The sequence below is a fragment of the Varroa destructor genome, unplaced genomic scaffold (assembly GCF_002443255.2).
Source record: "Varroa destructor unplaced genomic scaffold, Vdes_3.0 BEIS01000007.1, whole genome shotgun sequence".
NCBI classification, from domain to species: Eukaryota; Metazoa; Arthropoda; class Arachnida; order Mesostigmata; family Varroidae; genus Varroa; species Varroa destructor.
The window spans coordinates 34,225,055-34,242,564 of NW_019211460.1; the positions used below are offsets into that span (position 1 = coordinate 34,225,055).

Below are 17,510 nucleotides of genomic sequence, written 5' to 3' on the forward strand. Positions count from 1 at the left end.
TCTAAATTATGCAGAGTTAATAAATACCGAATTGGAACGTCAGGCGGTGAGCAAGCGTTCCAACACAATGGACATCAGTTTCTATTGCGAACCGCGTAAGGAATAATGAATCTAGGTCTTAGAGCAAACGAAATCTACTATATGCAGATGTGAAAATATTTCGTAGGCATTACTGATACTATTTATAGACCCCTTTGTATAGCCGAAGCTTCAGACTTGTTCTAACCTAGTCGCGATTCCGTTTTCTCAACAAACCGATGCGCTCGCAACGCGACAGGGATACCTGATCTGGCCGTATGGAAAGGTCCCGTGGAAAAATATCGCAAACAAAATTTATCGTTTTGCCCATCGATAGGTTCTCCCACAGGCCGGGAAGCCAAAATAGAGGTTTCGAAGGCGCTATCGTGACAGCTTTACAACGAAGGCTTTTTTCTAGTGCGCTAGGTCAGCACGCTCAAACAATAAAAACTAGAAACAGATCAGCGGCGTTCATTCTAAAAGGTACACTTCCCTGCAGCACTTCTGACACGACAACACTTCTGGTACTATCTTCTGTCCATAAATAGTTCTAGATTCATCTTAACTTGAACGCTTCAGCGAAACGTTAATTTCTTCAGTCAGTAGCCGACATATATGAAGTGTATGGGCAACATGAATGTTGTCTTTAAGGCTGCTCGGTGCACAAACTGTGAGAAATTGCCTCTGCCGGACTCGATCCTATTTCACCGCCACCCCCTCATTAGAAAAAAATATCAGCTTGGAATCATAACAACAAAAGGAATGTCTTTTGTTTACATATGGATGTTTATATATAAAGGTGAACATTTATTAATTTTAATGAATGCCTTCAATTAGACCCTGTAGTCATGGCCAATGCCAAATATACCTGCTTGGATATATACAAATGGCAGAGACATAGGGTACATATTGTTATTCGTGTGACGAGCTTTTACAGGAATAGGGAATAATTTAGAAGGCCCGGGTAGCGTGGTTATATGCGTACCCATAGACTCCGTGACCGATGGTACCCAATGGCGTGAACACGTCGGCTGCTTATACTGCGGGAACGGGAATCTTGGCCTCAGCGGAAGCTGCAATCGCAGCGGGGACAGCATAGTCGACCACGGCGGGGGCGGCCACAGCTACGGGAGCCGCGTGAATAGCTCCGTGCTGGACTGCGGTCGAATACGAGGTGGCCTTTGCTACGGTAACGGGAGCAACGTACGTAGCGGGAGCCACGGAAGCCGGATATGCGGGGGCGGTCACGACGGGAGCGGCAGCTACAGCAAGAGCAGGGGCAGTGTTGTATGTAGCTGCTGCAGGCAGCGACAGAGCAGTTCCGGGCTCGTTGGTGGCGATGTTAGCACGGAATCCAGCGCCATCAGCGACGTAGTGCACGGTACGAGCGCGTCCGTCGATATCGGTGAGTCCATAGGATCCGGCTTTTACGCCAAGCGAGCCAGTCTCTTGACGAAAAGATCCGCCGGTCGAGTGCTTCTCGTCGTAGCTGAAAGCGTAGTTGCCAAGGCCCTATGAAACAACAAAACATATAAACGAACGAAGAAATGATTTAATATTAAATCATTTATTATTATCATATATTTATTATTTATTATATTAAAGGTCACAAAATGTTTTACGATAACTGAAGTTTGTTTGGTTCACTTCAGTATTTAGAAATCATGGCTAATACATACTAGGCCGTATGAGAAGTTGCGTTTGCACTGATATGTTCGTACCGCATTTACACAACTGCTACAATGACAATTGGATGCAAACTTTCACAGTTAACAGTCACTACTTAATAACTTACATATACTTTTAATATGCTTTTATGATATTGACTGTACTTTGTATATTTACGTACTATGTACTATTACTTGAAAAAGATGCGTTAACAAGTGTTTTATGTATCTAGTAACTTGTTACACTGTTACTGTGTAAGTTACTGTGTAACTTCAAGCAATTTTACTTATTAACTCACATCCTCCGAGCGATGCTGGGTAGAGTGGCCCGAGGAGAGGAGGACTCCGGCGTTGGCTGCAACCGCAAGAGCGAGGACAATAAGGATTTTCATGATTGTTCCTTTAGAACACGATCTAAAACAGAAAGATCTGCGTCTGCAGAAGCCCAGCGATCCTTTTATACCAGGTGTACCCCAAACGTGAATGGGCTGACGGAGATTTGTCGGAACATGTTTGCGCGGCCTTCCAAGGTCAGAAAAGAAGAGTTTTAATGATTGATCTCAACAGCATCGGCACCAGCAGCAACAGAAGCAGCGGCTATACGATCACCACTACCACCACGACGGCTTTAATGCCGCTGAGGAGAGATACAGTGTGTACCAACTACACAACAACTCGTTCGGACGAGCGACGGCCACGGCCAGCGAATACCAGTGGATTTCGCGCAGCCACGAGCACTGCTTACTAGTCGTTGGCGGCCGCGGCCGAATGTGATGCCGGCGGCCGTAAACTTTCGTTTGATTCGACCCGCACTCCCCGCCCTCGACCTTCAGCAACGGTGGTTGGTAGTAGCGACGGCAGCTCAACGGCCGCGATAATTACGTGTGTCCCCATGGATCGCACCCAGCAAAACGCTAGGCTGAATGACCGATCGACTAAACGAGACGGCTAAGTACTGCCAAACAGATGACTCCGGTAGACGGCGCTGCTACATCTGTCGTCTGCATAACATTGCCATAACAACGTCACTGACCACTAAATACGAATAGAATCTACGTAACATGTAGAGAGTTGTCTTTTCGCTGCAGTTCAAGGCTGAACACGCTATTGAGTGCCGCAATTAGGAGATATGCAGCTGGAAAAGGGAACCGTAATAGGACATCGATTGTTTTGTAAAGGCGGTATTATTACGCATAGACGCTGATTTGTTAATACCCTATACTGTGTATTCTAGCATTAAGTACATATCTACATATAAACAGGACACTTGTACTGGGGAAAAACAATTTTTAATTGCATTTGATTTTTGAAGCATTTCTAAGGGTGTCTACTCCTTATACTAATTGCTTAAATCAAGTGGCATACTTTTTAATTGAACGAATATGTTTTGCTTTTTGTTAAAGACTTATCTAATAATTTTGTATAGAATTATTATTCAGGCACGATCTCAAAATACTATCAAGTCGTTTCATTCAAATGACTTAGTAGCTACAATCCCTTCAACTCAATTGAGAGTAAATGTTTTTTTATTAATGACGTATTTTTAAAGGTCAGCATACGATTGAGCCTTATTTTGAAACGAAACCCGTTTGAATTTTGCGTTAACGCAAGAAGATATAACGGTATGTATGTAATAGGAACGAGAGAGCTAAGACGCCTTAAAGATGAGACCCTTGAACAAATTGCAGTTTGATTTGATTTTAAAAATTCAATAAAAGCCATAGATATCTTTGTAGAAAAAAAATGAGTCACTAGATTAGAGTTGTAACATGCTGGCCTTTGCATTACTCTGTTTGGTTATTTTTGATCGAACAGTATTATACTACCATTTAATCGTTAAGGCAGTCCTCAAAAGAAAGGCCCTTCACTAAACTACTAGCCTAAGAAAGCATCCTGCTGATATGCACTTTCTCTGTACCTTGATTTGAAGTAAGATATATACGACTTGTCGGATCAGAAGTCCTGGTAGTGGGCGCCATAGCAACGGGTCATTGTAACAAATGCTAGATTTATGTCAAGTACCTTATCTCTTTGTGAGCTACAGAAAGCAAACAAAATGGCCAAATTTTTCCTAAATGCAGAAGTCATTGTCTAGAGAAACAGATACAGAAACACTACCCGTGTGACTCACGTATAATCGATCGCGTACCTCGTCTATTATCTTTTATAAGTTAAATTGTAGTTTAAACTTAATACGGTCGTCCAATGTTCAAGTTGTTAATAGCGCAGATGATTAAAAACTGTCGAAAGAAATACTTTTAATTATTGATAGGGTTTTGTGTTTTATCTAAACTTTTCCACTTAGTAAATAGCGGTTTTACCTCTATCACCATATAGCATACAGACGATCAGTAATATTTCGTGCACCTATTAAAACAATTGACAAAACCCTACCATCGCATTGCCAAGAAAGTACCAGAAACGTCTCTTCCTGTTTGGTTTAAGATATCCATATCACTAAATGCAATCTCAGAGGTACTCTACGGGGTTCAGTATAGCAGTACAACAGAATTACTGTGACCTGAAACTGTTTCAGTCCATTACGCTTGATAAAAGTATTTTTTTTCAGAAGAGTACTTTTACTGTATACTGATACCTTTCTCGTGCAAATCCGGCATAGGTAGGTAATTGAAGATAACTCAATTAGCTTGTTCTTCTTGCTAACCCAGGGATGCCATATGGGTCAAAGTAGGATTATATTTGATTGGTTATTTTTTAAATATCAAGTCATCGCTGTAGGGCATAATGCTATCTGACTGTAAAGATGAACAGGTGGGCGAAATGCAACAAATGAAAAAATCGTATTTAGAATGTCTAGCTTGCGTAGAACAGAGAAAAAAAAATAAATTAATCATAATTTAGAGCCTGAGAAATCAGGACGTTTGCGTTAGGTTTACAGAAGCCACCAACAGTTGCAAAATATACGTGTGCTTTTTTGTAACAGAATACCTACAGCTGAAGCACGACGACGTACTAAAACAATGATGAATTAACCTTACTTGAAGACGCATAGAAGGCCACCACGGTATGCTTTAAATCATATCTAGTATAATGATATTTCAGGAGACAGGAGATCTTGCAGCCAAAAAAAGAATCAACTATAGATGAGCTGTGTCAAATTTTTACGGGCCAAATTTTATTTTATACGGTTGTGCTTATTAATGAAAAGCTTCGTTTTCATTGCACCGGGTAAGGACGCTAAGGAAAGCTCGTTGTAGAAAACGAACCCCTTAAAGGAACTCAGAGAAGCAACCCCGGTCCTAAGCTTTATTTGAAAACTGTATTTAATTAATCGCTGCACCCTCTTTACATGTAAAAAAAAATCAAAAAGTCTGAAGCTGATATTTGAGTAAAAGTGTAGGTCTGGAAATTTCATTAAATATTCATAAGCAATTTTGTATATTGGTCAATAGACGCGGTCGTTATATTTTATGCATTATAAACGACATTTTATAAATAATGCTTTCTTGCTTTAATCGCTTTTCAAAGCGTTATAAAAAGTTTGTTCGTTTAAAAATAAGGAATGATGGATAAGGAGTTGCGAGCATAACAAATTGTCGTTGAATTTTTTAAAAGACTTCCTGAAAATCTCCGTAAGATTTTGGGTTGTGCTAAAAGCAAGGGCAGTTTTCAGATTGAAACGGAGACAATTATTTTTTGCTTTCCGGCTAATATTTTTGAACTAAATAAGCCCAATTTTTATTGGTTATGTTCGGACATTTTCCTAGTAATATTACAATACCACCACCGTGGAGCTTCTCGGCCTTCTAGGTGAAAAATCTGATAAAAACTCGCATCTCTCCTTTGAAACTAAATTAACACCGTTAAAATAGTTCTGCAGGACCAAAATAGATGATAGTCTCATGGTGCTCAACGTTTGAGCTGTATGGCGAACGCATTAGAATGCCCAATTTGAATTGCCGCAATATTTGCGGGGTAGTCTGAGGTATTTGTAGCTTGGGGTTGTCGTGGTGAAGGACGACGCCCTTCTCTGTGCACTGGTTCCACTCTGTTTTAGATAACGTCTCATTGTGATCCTGTTAGTTGTTTATCGTTTCGTTTTGTCGAATCAATCGTTTTGTCAGGCAGCAGGAGCTCATAACGCGCGATTCTCTGCCAATCGCCCCGATCATATAGCACCATCTCCTTTTTGGTATTAGCTTGAATTTGCTGCAAATTGTCGAATGTCTTCTTTTTTCTATATTTTTTACCTGCACATTATTTTTGTGTGTGACCCACTTGTCATCATCCGTCATTGACCGTTTTAGAAATGACGACTCGTCGTGTTTCTGTAGAGTCTCGAAATTACGATCGACTCAATTCTTTCGCGTCGACTCGTGTGGCACCCAGACATCGAGCTTTTTTGTAGCCAACTTTTATCCAACTCGTTGAGAATTGTCTGTTGGTGGATGTTTAGCCCCTTAGTGATACCGTGGCTACTCGTTTGTCAGCCTTCCTTGAACTTTCGCAAGAAGTTCATCAATCTTTTCCGTAATTCGCTGATTACTGCGAGGAGGACCTTTCACAGAAATTTCCAGAACCGAAGGAGCTGAACCATTCTTAGGCCTTAGTTTCTTTGGATAACGCATATTGACTACAAACAGGATGCATGTTTTAATGGGCCTGGCCAGTATTGGCGCCTTTAAAAATAAAATAATAACGAGTTTCTATTGAAATTTCACTTAGCTCTAGGTGCTCTATCTTATCTTTAAATTCTATCGCATCTATCCATAATATCAAGCCAATGTTTGCCTATGTCTAGTGTATTTTTACAGTTTTATATATATATTGATAATTAAGTTTGGGTTAATGGGAAAAATTCACTAAAAAATTCAAGCTAAGAGAAACAGAATAAATTCGTGTTTTCACTACTGAAAGTCATCCTGAGTTAGTGACAATTACTTGTTTTTGGTCAGCTGGAATATGAAATTGTACAACAATATCTTTAAATCAGCCAACTCTTTAAACTATCATATTTTTTTTAAGTGGCCGACTAATATTTACTCGATAAGAACAATCTTCAGAGGACCGTCCCGTTCGTGATACGTAGACTGCTGCCTAAGTCGTTTAATCTTCCACAAATCCTTGAATTAAGTGTATAATTGAGAATGCTTATTTTATTACTAGACATTGCACTGTTTTCGGCAGTCTTTGCCTAAGTTCGAAGGAACTACATTTCTAGAACAATCGTAAACCAAAAGTTACAGTTTGATATCACTTACTTGAACGATGTATCCTCACGTAGAACATAAGTTTTGCAAAGCAAAGCTGAAAATGGTCATCTTTATCAACGTTCGAAATTCAGATAATATGGCGTTGTATGTAGCAAGCATTTGTTTGGGTTGAGATTGTGACACGCTTTTTCCGATCGGCTGCGAAGATAACTGAAGAAATCTATAGTTTTCAGCAAGGCAGGCTCAACGTACTATCCGTTCCGGTCCTTTTATGGTTTTCAGGGGATACGCACTTAAATTGGAAGTACAATGAGTAAATAAGCTTGTAATGAAGGGTCCCCTCGAACTTTCTATCTTAGAAGTGAAAAAATTACTGTTACCTTTAATCCAAAACTTGCGGATCGCTTTCTAGACGAAATGTGAAAAGGCCAATGTCCAATAGCCTAAGGACGAGATGTGAAGCTCGAAATATTTAATTTTTTAGGCCCATTGCCTTTCTCTCGTTCTCCGAAAGCTCATCACAGTAAATATATACAGACATACTATGCTGGAAAACTTTGTGCGCAGGATAATATAAAGCAATTGAAAGACAGTCAAAATCGTCATAGTTGACAAGACTTTCCGCCGGCTTCCGCTTCTATTGTTGTTATTGTGATACTGGTACACGACCAAGCATTCTGTTGATTCGTTACGCTGTCAAATATGGCCGCCGTTGCTGATGCTCGAGATACGGAGCAGCGTTTGGCGTGACCAATCATTATGCAGTTCTGTATATGGACCTCATTTGTTCTTATAGTCGAAGATAGGTTAAGGTCCTATAATAGCAGGTCAAACAATCGGTCATCTTTATCTAGTGGTTTTGTCACCAAACGTTCACTGAAGCTGTAACCATCGATATTTTTCGAGGATGCTTAACAAAGGAACGTTGTTTTTAACGGGATGTTTAATTAAGGGCAACGATCAACAACGGCTTCTTGCTTATTGGATCCAGTTGTCGCAGTTTTCCTGATGCTTCTGATCTCACTGCCCGCATCGGACTGTGGCCAAATGCGTGTTAAATGTTTGCTAGATTTTTTTGGGTGACACGAAAGGTGAAAACACCATGAACGATGTGTAAAGGAAAATCAAATTGTTACAAAATAGGCCATTTACTTTAGTGATATGGTAAGTATCGCATAGTATTGAATGTAAATAAGATGGATCACCATAGATTACATGTCACTTTCGTAGTCATGACTACGTCACATCATTTCTCCCTAAACGCGCCATGTCTACCATATCACTTAAGTAAATGCTCTATCTTGTCGACCAGCTATTTCCCTCTGAACAATTAGACGGTACCACATCTGCGCAGGTCTTCATTCATTTTAACGTAAAGCCACATTCGAAAGGAGGGTCGAAAAGTAACGATTCAAAAATCAAATGAGAGAAGCTATTTCTGAATGTATTCTCCCTGGAAACTGTGTGTATGGCAGAGGATGGGATGATTATGAGGATGGTTATATTTGGCACTCAAAAATTAACGAGACAAGAAGACTATTCCTGACGCAGTTTTTCTTAACTTGCGCCCCCCGTTATATTTGACGATACTTTTAATAGTGCAAAGCTGAGTAGGACAATTTCGAGTTGAAAGATACTCTTTCCGTCTGACGGATAAGATGGGTATCGTTTTTCAGTTTTGATGAAATTGAAGATACAGACATATAAACATGCTTCGTAAATCCATATAAGTTTCTAAGGAATAAAGCGTAGTAATATCAAGTACATAAATGAAACGAAGCTTTACATATGCATCGCTTACGACGGTAGAATGAGGATAAGATACACTTCCCGTAAATACGTTATAATTGACACTGCAACTAGAAACTAATGATTACGCTTCCACCGTTGGCGTTCCACAGGCACTTGAATCGATAAAAGGCCGTTAGCTTAACTGGGCGCTTACCACGTTCCGGATCGCTGGAGGCGTCCGGCTAACTGAAAGACTTGGCCGGATTATAAACTAGTTAGAGAACGACCAAATTGTTTTGCAAAGTTTTTCTAATTCCTTTTCGACATATGTGTCTTCAAGAAAAAGTGCAAGTAGTACGCGCCTAGCGCTTATCTTTCCAAGCAGCCAATTTTCGTTTCATACGAGATACGTAAGCGTTCCAGTCGATGAACGTAAGCAGAAAAAAATCAACACCTACTAGGGCCAAATGGGTCGCGACATACGATACTATAGGGTTTGATCTTCAATCTTCATCAACAGAAGAAAGTACTGCACATTTTCGTTACTTGCAGTACTCCGCGAGGACTCGTGGTTCCATAATAGAAAGAATAATACATCAGTATTCGCCTGCGTGCTTTGCTGATGTCCATACACAAACGCTTAAAACTAGACAAACGAGTACTAGAAACGGCGTTCCGTATTAGGAAAATTGTGGCTCTAGAAAAGAAGAGAATGTTATGTATATGGAATCTTGGTTGGTATAATATTTTTGGTTTTACCAACAAAAATCGAGTTGTCTTACGACTCGACTTGGAGTTACGACTTTGTTTACTTAGAACTAAGTATATAAGTGCATCAGGGAACTGTGGAGATCAGGGCCTTTTGCGATGTGGACGAACGTTCGGTGAATCAATGCAGGTGTTGATAACGTGAGTATTTAGAAATCCAGTAGGGATATAACGAGCAGCGATATGTTAAATTTTAAATACAATGAAATTTATGCCTTAATTTACATATTTTTAAAAATTGACATATAATTATTTATGAAATTTTTTATAACTTGTGGAAATCCATTGCATGGTCTTAGCAATCGATACAGGCAGACGGAAATAGCTGTTCATTTGTACCATAAGCAAACGTTAGAATCTCGCAACTGCTAAAAATAGGCACAATATGGCTGTGACGCCATCCATTATATCAACGGCGTTGTTGGGTTCAGGCCCACAATAGAGTGCACATAAGTACATAACGAAGAGAGAATTTTTTCATTTTAGATCCGCGACTGTCGATCAAACTGACATCACTACATTATTCTATGAGTCTAACTAAATATATGCCAGAATACGCAAGAGACCGCTTAAATACGAATAGCTTATAGGGTACTATTTGGCTCTGTTGTAATATCGTACCTAACTATGTCAACATATAAGATCCCCATTTGTTGGTTTATCTGTTTAACAGTTCAACAGAAAGGCAACTGTTTCACATCGGAAAGAAACCACTCCTGAAACACGTATATATGTATATATATACATATACAGTTTGTACTAATCTGTATTATTCAGGTACGCTAGTGGCGCCTGTGCCATAGAAATTTTCCACCTACAGTGTACAATGTCACCGGTAGTATCCTACTGTTTTAGCTATCATGTTAGACGTCAAACGCATCAACTAGACAATCAATGATACAATTTATATCTGCGTCCTTCTACACCTAAGTGACTCTGCGATTTCACTAATTTTAGGTCTACTGGCATATACCCTAAGGCAGTCCTATAGGGAATAATCTAACACCTGACGAAAACTCGGGAAGGGTGGCACAAAAGGGACAATAACAGCATCGATCGGTATAGTTTCGCGCGAGCGTGTTTACAATGGGTCTTTAACGTGGTGTTTTAAAACTGCGCGATCAAGTAGAGCTTGTTCTTGTTCTTCTTGCTTTTCTTCTTCTTGTTATCGTTGCGGGTAGTCGTCGTCATCTTGAAACATTCATATTTGGGGTGGGCCGGGATCCGAGCCATTATTCAAAGTTGGTAGACGCGCACATATCCCGCGATGCTTCAGATCTTCTGTATCACCGTATACTGCTAAAATTATTCTTCCTCAAAATTAGGAAGCATAATTAATAGAGAAGTAACAAGGACAGCAGCAGTGAATGTCGGAAAGAAGTGGATGCGAAGATACGACGTGAAGGTATGCTCGAACGTATATGAAGTAGAGACGTAATTGACATAATCTAAATCTATTATGATGATACTTATGATAATTCTGTTGAAAATATACAAGATATCCGTTTCAAATTAAACATAATCGAGTATTGACTCGTGTAACCTATATACTGTACAGGGAAGATGTGTTTAACCTTTCAAAGAGATTATAAAGGCCGATCTACACCAAGCTTCCACTGGACATCAGGAGTTGCCGTGAAAATACGGTGCATATATTGCGTATAAATTTCAATTCCTATCAAACCTATCTAAAAAACTATTGTGCGTTGAGAGAGCGCCGCTTGCTGCTATATTCTTGAAGATCTGAAGATCGAAAAGTAAGCTTGATAGCACGCGTAATAATACAGGACTATGCTTCTTGCAATGTTCCATTCTATAACATATACCCGGAGATAAAACACATAAGCCCAATAACTCAATCAGACAGCTATTCTGGGGGTTCGGCGGAACTGTTCCTGTGGTCTGAAATTGATTTCGGGCATAGAAGTTGACCTTAACGTCCGCGCACTTCGATCCATGTTCGGTACAAAAGCTGTTTGCTATATTTAATTGGAACAACGCTACTAGTAAAAGGAGCTTCTGCCGCAAACGACTTCAACAGGATGACAGGAAGTAATCTGCAAGCGAGAAAGACTCTAAAGGTCCCAGAAGTTTTCTACTAGTCGATATATACGTCACAAGCTGGAAAACCTGGGCTGCTAAATTAAATAGAGAAACAACTGAGTAAGCCAGCGACGCAGTACAACAACAAATAGTTTCGACGTTCTCCGATCAATTGCAGAAAAAAGAATCATTCGACACTAACACAAATTCTATGACTTGTGTCAGTAAACGCTATAGTTGATATGATCAAAATGCGCTTGACACTGAAGATCATCATCAGTAAAACATGAGTGAAGATCAGCTGACAAATCGAAACGGTAGACAGGGTTGGGTATTAGAGAAGACATGCAAATAGTGATACCGGCTCGACATGAAATCTTATGATTTGATGATAAAACATAGTCAAACAGGGAAACGCCGACGGTGTCTTTTCTGTGTCTATGGACAGTGTACACTTCAAGGGTGAAGGACATACATTCGTAACTACACCTAGGCATACATGCAGTACTTCAGATATTAGTTTGCTGGACCTATTCTCAACAGTTGAGAGTTTATAGCCTCTTACATAAATGAATAAGTTAGGACATTCTAAATTCTATCAATGCATTAAAGTTGATTCGCTATTTAGAAGTCCTTCAATCGGTTAGAAATACTGCGCTCAAGATCATCGCTGTCTCCGACAACGACGGTTAAGTTCTTCTTGATACTACGTTAGATTTTCTTTGCTGACTTTTTCTAGCAACGCTTAGCAACTATACGAATAAAAATCAACAACACTATATCCCAATATCAGAGGAAGTATCTAGGGTCATTTCAAACACGTTGCGTCGTATGACTTATACGAGTCTTCTCGAGTTTATAATATTAATTTGAAAACTCTTCCATAATGCCCTAAAAATGGTACCAGGGGGCAATGAGTGGCATGTCTAGAAGGTGAGAAATCTATATCGGTCTCCGGGAATTTTTGCAGTCTTTTAGGTTCGTTCTAAAGGTTTCCGTTGCTGGGAGCTCAAAACGATAATGAAGGCTCCCGGACAGTGGAGCCAAGTCAGCTCAGAAATACACGAAGCATTTTCGGATTACTGTGCAGTTCCGCTGTTGTTTTGAAAAACGATGCTCCGACGCGATTTAATTGTTTGAAGCCGTCCGCCGTAACATCTGAAGATTTTCGTATGGCACACACACTGCTACGGAACAAATTAAGAGAGACAAAGCGATTTTATCGGCCATCCAGCCAACACTGTCTTCCTGCATTCTTCGATAACGTGAACAGTGGGATTTCGGCCTTTTTCGAAGAACTGCAATTTCAAATTCGGAAAATGTAGAGTTTAATATTACTCTGCTTGTTGCTGTCTGCATTTTGCAATTATATTCGTATGCAAGGAGTTGTGTCTAGGCCGCAGTCAGTGTTGCGCGGAGTAAATAGTTACATGTATGAACGGTCGGCTGAGGACTAGAGGTAACTGGATGAAGGTTGGGGTAGCAATTAATTAATGCTAAATCTTGATTACTGTTTATGCACCTTTACCGACGCGCGCATGACTGCAGACAATTTACCCATTTCGTATATTCGAGGTACTCTCGAGATCAGATCGCATGTCCATCATTTAAAACAAACCTGTGCTGATTATATAAAGCGGGAAGCCAATGACAGGTGTGAGTACACACCTGCATTGCGTCTAGGAATGGCATAATGGATAGCAGCAGTACCTATAAGTTAAGAAGATAAATTCGAAATTTTAGCTTTTGTTGAGCGCAATTCTGAGGGGTTATGGGCGTCCAAACTCCGACGATATTGTTCAGACTCTAATCGAAAACTACGTATAATATCTTTAGGTAGAATTGTCGAACTCTGAATAATCTCACACGGATAACGTAGACGAGGCGTTCGACACGGTGGGCCTCACGGACACAATAATTACATAGGTTCCTGCTACCAGAATAGTAGTAACCTATTTTTTTTTATTCATGTCCCATTTACAATTAGCCATGAGTGAAGTCAGCTAGCACTTCAAGCCCATCCGATACCATCTTTTGCTTCTAATATCAACAACTCGACGGAAACAGCTGTTGCCGTTCCTACACAGCTTCATTTTGTCAGTAAACTTTTTATTTTTCCCAGTTTCGGTCTGTGTAACTTCAGGTTTTCGGGCGAAAAACAAAGCAAGTAAAGGAACTCCAAAGAGAAGGAGGAAGCGAGCCTGCTGAAGAAACTGGAAATGAATGAGTAACGGCAGCAGCGTTGCCATCGCTATAGGCATCAGCGTACGTTGAAACTTGCTGGCCGTATCGAACCCAGCAGCGAACGGCAGTGTCAGCTTCTCTCTCTCTACCAGTAAAAGAGTTTTTCCCCTGCATGTGGCAGAAACCCGACCAAAGCAATAATGGTAGCATCTGTGAACTGACTTTGCCCCGTCGACTCGACGGATAGTCCAGATGGGTTGTGTCACGTGGCACTACATGATAACGGTTGACCTAGTCAGTGGCTTGTTAGGGTAACATCACAACTGTTAAGGGCTCCGTACTTAGCCAGGAGAACGAAAGGAAAGTAAACGTAAAGGAACATGGCCAGCTAACGTTCACGAGAGCCGCACCGATGGCGGCAGCTGGGTCAGCGGGCGAGCCGAGAGCGAGGAGAGAACAGAGACGTTTTTAAGTGCACTATTTGTTCGCATGCAGCAGCTTGAAATCCTGCAGCAGTGTGTGCTCTTGCAGCAGATTGCATGCCCAGGATCCTTGTGCGCATCTTACTTACTCGCTCACTGTCTATTTGGAAAAGAATATGGGCAAAGCCACTGACCCACTATTGCAGAATTCTCACCAAAGATCAACCGTATTATTTAAAGTATTTGGACCCAGTTCAATCAACTCTTGTAGTAGACGAGAAACCACTTTACTATTAAAGTCGAGTAGTAGAGAAACGGTCGTGGTGAGTGATACAATCGAATGTACGCTAGAATAATAAAATGTAATAAGCAGAATTTGCCGAAGTTCCAGTTTCTCATAATTGTCGCTAAATATTGGATCGGCAGGGGTAGCCTGAATATTTATGAATGTCCTTAACTAAGCACGAAAAAAATATATTGCACGCTTTTATGCAACGAACGTGCTTCTGCTATAGCTGGTGTTCCGCAAAGGACCCAACATTTAATACAGCAGTATTCGAACTGAGAAAGCAGCGTGGCTTGGTTTACGGTCTAAACGTACGAAAAAATACGTAAGAATTGGCATTTCAATTACACTTCCCTGTCGGTAATTTCCTCGCTATATATACTACTACACGGCAGTTAAACGCCTCAGACAAAACCACAAAAGTTGGAAAACACTCTCTTCATCAGTGAGCTCTATCCTCAACGCTCGAACAGCGCCAGACGTAACCTCCATCCCTTGCCACCTGCTCCGTGGATCTCTAGGGAGAGGATCTGCTCCAGGGGAAAGATGGCTCTACGACGCACTCATGCCTTATAAAACTCTATACATAACGACTACTGCAGCCCCAGCGCCTTCGGAAGATCTAAAATTTTATTCACCGACGACTTAGTTCGACGCACGTTTCACCCTTCAAGCTTGTTTGCTTATTTACTTCTTCATTCACACTCCCTCTTCCCGCAGCACTACTGTGTTTGTCATGTAAGCGAACTGATGGCAAAAAGGGTCCGGTAGCGAAGGATTTATTTCAACTAGTATTCTCCAAAAAGGTATCAGCCAGTCCTTGTCTTGCTTCAACGCCCTACACAAACTTTTTATTCTATATTACCATTTGCTAGTGATTCAGGAGAGACGGAAGATAGAAAGTAACTGCTGGTATTGGAATTGTAGGTTCAAATATTAGACTTATTAGTTGCAACAGAGAGCTTTACATGAATTTACGACAGTAAATGGGACTATGACCATATAATTACTTTACTATAGGCATGGTTGCCTCTAGCTATAGTCATTTCAAGCCTTTTTTATACTTCACTAAGCACATTCGTTTAATCATCACCGTAAATGAAATAGTTAATATAAACATATAATGTAAACGTTTGTAAAAATTGTTATAATATGATCAAAGGGCATTGTTTTTCTGTTGTAGTTCCCTTAACACAGCATATATACGTAGGAGAAACGTCTCATTGGAAAAATTAGTGTTTTTTCTAGACCCTTTGCAACTACATAGACTTGCATAAATAACACGCATTTTGAATTTGAGCTAGGTACGTTAATGATTTACTATTTGAAGCCTATTTTTTTTTTCGTAAAGGGAAATTCATTTACGAAGTAGATATTTGTTTGAAAATATATTTTTTTTGTAGTTTTTCGTATCATCTTTTTACGACACGGGCAGGGTCTTTACCACTGAAGTGAACCAAATTTGTTTGTTCCTTTCAAGATCTGTCTACTTCGCTCATTTTCTGGTAACTCAGTTTTACTTGTGTGCGTCATATAGAACAAAAATGACGTTGATAGACTCGCCCCTCTAATATAATAATCTTAGGAAGCTTCTTAAATATAAATTCTATTCATAATTCAAACAGGTCGTGCAGAGGCGAGCCGCATAAATGGACCTTCCCGTGTCTTACCAGTAGCAGTAATCACCTGCAGCCAATTTCGAGATGGCCAAAAGTCCCTCTACGTCGCGTCCTTTCTGTCAGGAATAGTGACTTTTTTAGCATTATTAACATCAAGCAACATTAGAAGATCAAAATTTCTAACGAGCTTCTAATCATCATATTAATTCCTTAATCTAATGTTGTCCTGCCAAGCGAATCTTATTAGGTTTAATTAAACACCAGCAGTGTATGATCGAATTTAAATGTTGTGCATTAAGAAATACGTCTAAAAGAATATAATATAAAAGTGTTTTGAGTAAGTATCAAACAATGTTGTTCCTATGCGCACAGCTCTGCGGATATCCGAAGTTAGTTATACTGCGAAATATCAAGATGTCGCCCGGTCTGAAACGATTGGCGCCATTTTTTAAATCTATGGTCATTGTTTGATATTTGCAAGTTCTGTTCACTTTAGGATGATCCGAGGAGATCTGAAACCTTAAGTTTCTTCGTCTGGGTTTGATTTGGGTAAACTATAGTAAGTTTAAAAACAAGTACTTCGCATTTGATTGCATTGACGTACATTAGCTACTGCAGCAAAAACCGTAGACATAATGTTAAGCACGACGAAGATGAAACTGTTGATTACGAAAAGTCCATTTATAGTCAAAAATTATTGTTACTGCGCCGATAATTCTTAGGGTCAAGGCGCTCGTTTTCAATACTTTCACACTATCTAGAGTTTTTTTTTTCAAAATTGTGCCTTCTATAGATATTACTGTTCCGCAGTGACACTTTTTTGGTAATCCTACTACTTAGTAAAGGGATTGTGTATCAAGCACGCAAATTCTAATTGGTGCCAACGAAACAGTAAATTTATTCAAATTTATCACATCGTACCCGAAGAACGTCAAGAAGGAAAAACGTGACGGCCTTAGGAAGAGATATGGCCGATGTTGCTGTTGTTGTTGTCGATGCTATGTTATTAGAGTCTGTACGCGTGAAGTGCATAGAGAACAGCATTCGCTGACGAGATGGTCACGAGGACCGCGGGTCTAGGGAAATGGGCAACGAGACCCGATAATTCAGAGGGTGCCGGTTATGATCATGTCGAGCGGATGTGACGCAACGCGTCTTCTCTTAATAAGTGGTTGTTGATGAAACTTGACCCTCCTTTCTGCTGGTTTTCTCAGTACTGATGGCTTGTGCAATCTGAGCTACAGAGGAATAGCTGCCTAACTGGCTGGCTGGCTAAATCGTTTCGGCCACGGAATAACAGTGTGGACTGATCGGAGATCGGTAGCGGAGAGTCTTAATGCAGCTTGCGTCCACACTTTTCGTTCAAGTTTTGCCGATTACGGGTTAGGTGTAGTTAGTGGACTAGGTAGAAAAGAAATAGGCGTTGGCGGGATTGGCCAAACGTGTCCTTCCGGAAAGAACTTTATACCACATACATTTTTCACATTACGCTCACATGACACACATTACAATTACACTTTAACTTACGTTTTTCGTAAGTGGATGATTTTAACGAACTAGTACTTCTAAAATGTTTAGTAATTTTGTTGATTTACTAA

General features: G+C 40.2%; 1 protein-coding gene across 1 annotated transcript; it reads right to left on the minus strand.

Moving 5' to 3' along the window:
* Nucleotides 1-781: 781 nt before the first annotated feature.
* On the minus strand, nucleotides 782-2,460 carry LOC111254256 (uncharacterized). The gene is made up of 2 exons (XM_022814908.2): nucleotides 1,985-2,460; nucleotides 782-1,530 (listed from the first exon to the last, which is right to left on the minus strand). Exons 1-2 carry the CDS (start codon nucleotides 2,075-2,077, stop codon nucleotides 1,054-1,056), a joined length of 570 nt encoding a protein of 189 aa, XP_022670643.1. The 5' UTR covers nucleotides 2,078-2,460; the 3' UTR covers nucleotides 782-1,053.
* Between the last annotated feature and the right edge of the window lie 15,050 nt (nucleotides 2,461-17,510).

What these genes read in the sequence shown, in the direction of transcription:
- LOC111254256 (XM_022814908.2), bottom strand. Translation starts at nt 2,077, where the DNA reads ATGAAAATCCTTATTGTCCTCGCTCTTGCGGTTGCAGCCAACGCCGGA. An exon ending in CCCAGCATCGCTCGGAGGAT is followed by an intron (nt 1,531 to 1,984) that starts GTGAGTTAATAA and finishes GTTGTTTCATAG; the next exon opens with GGCCTTGGCAACTACGCTTT.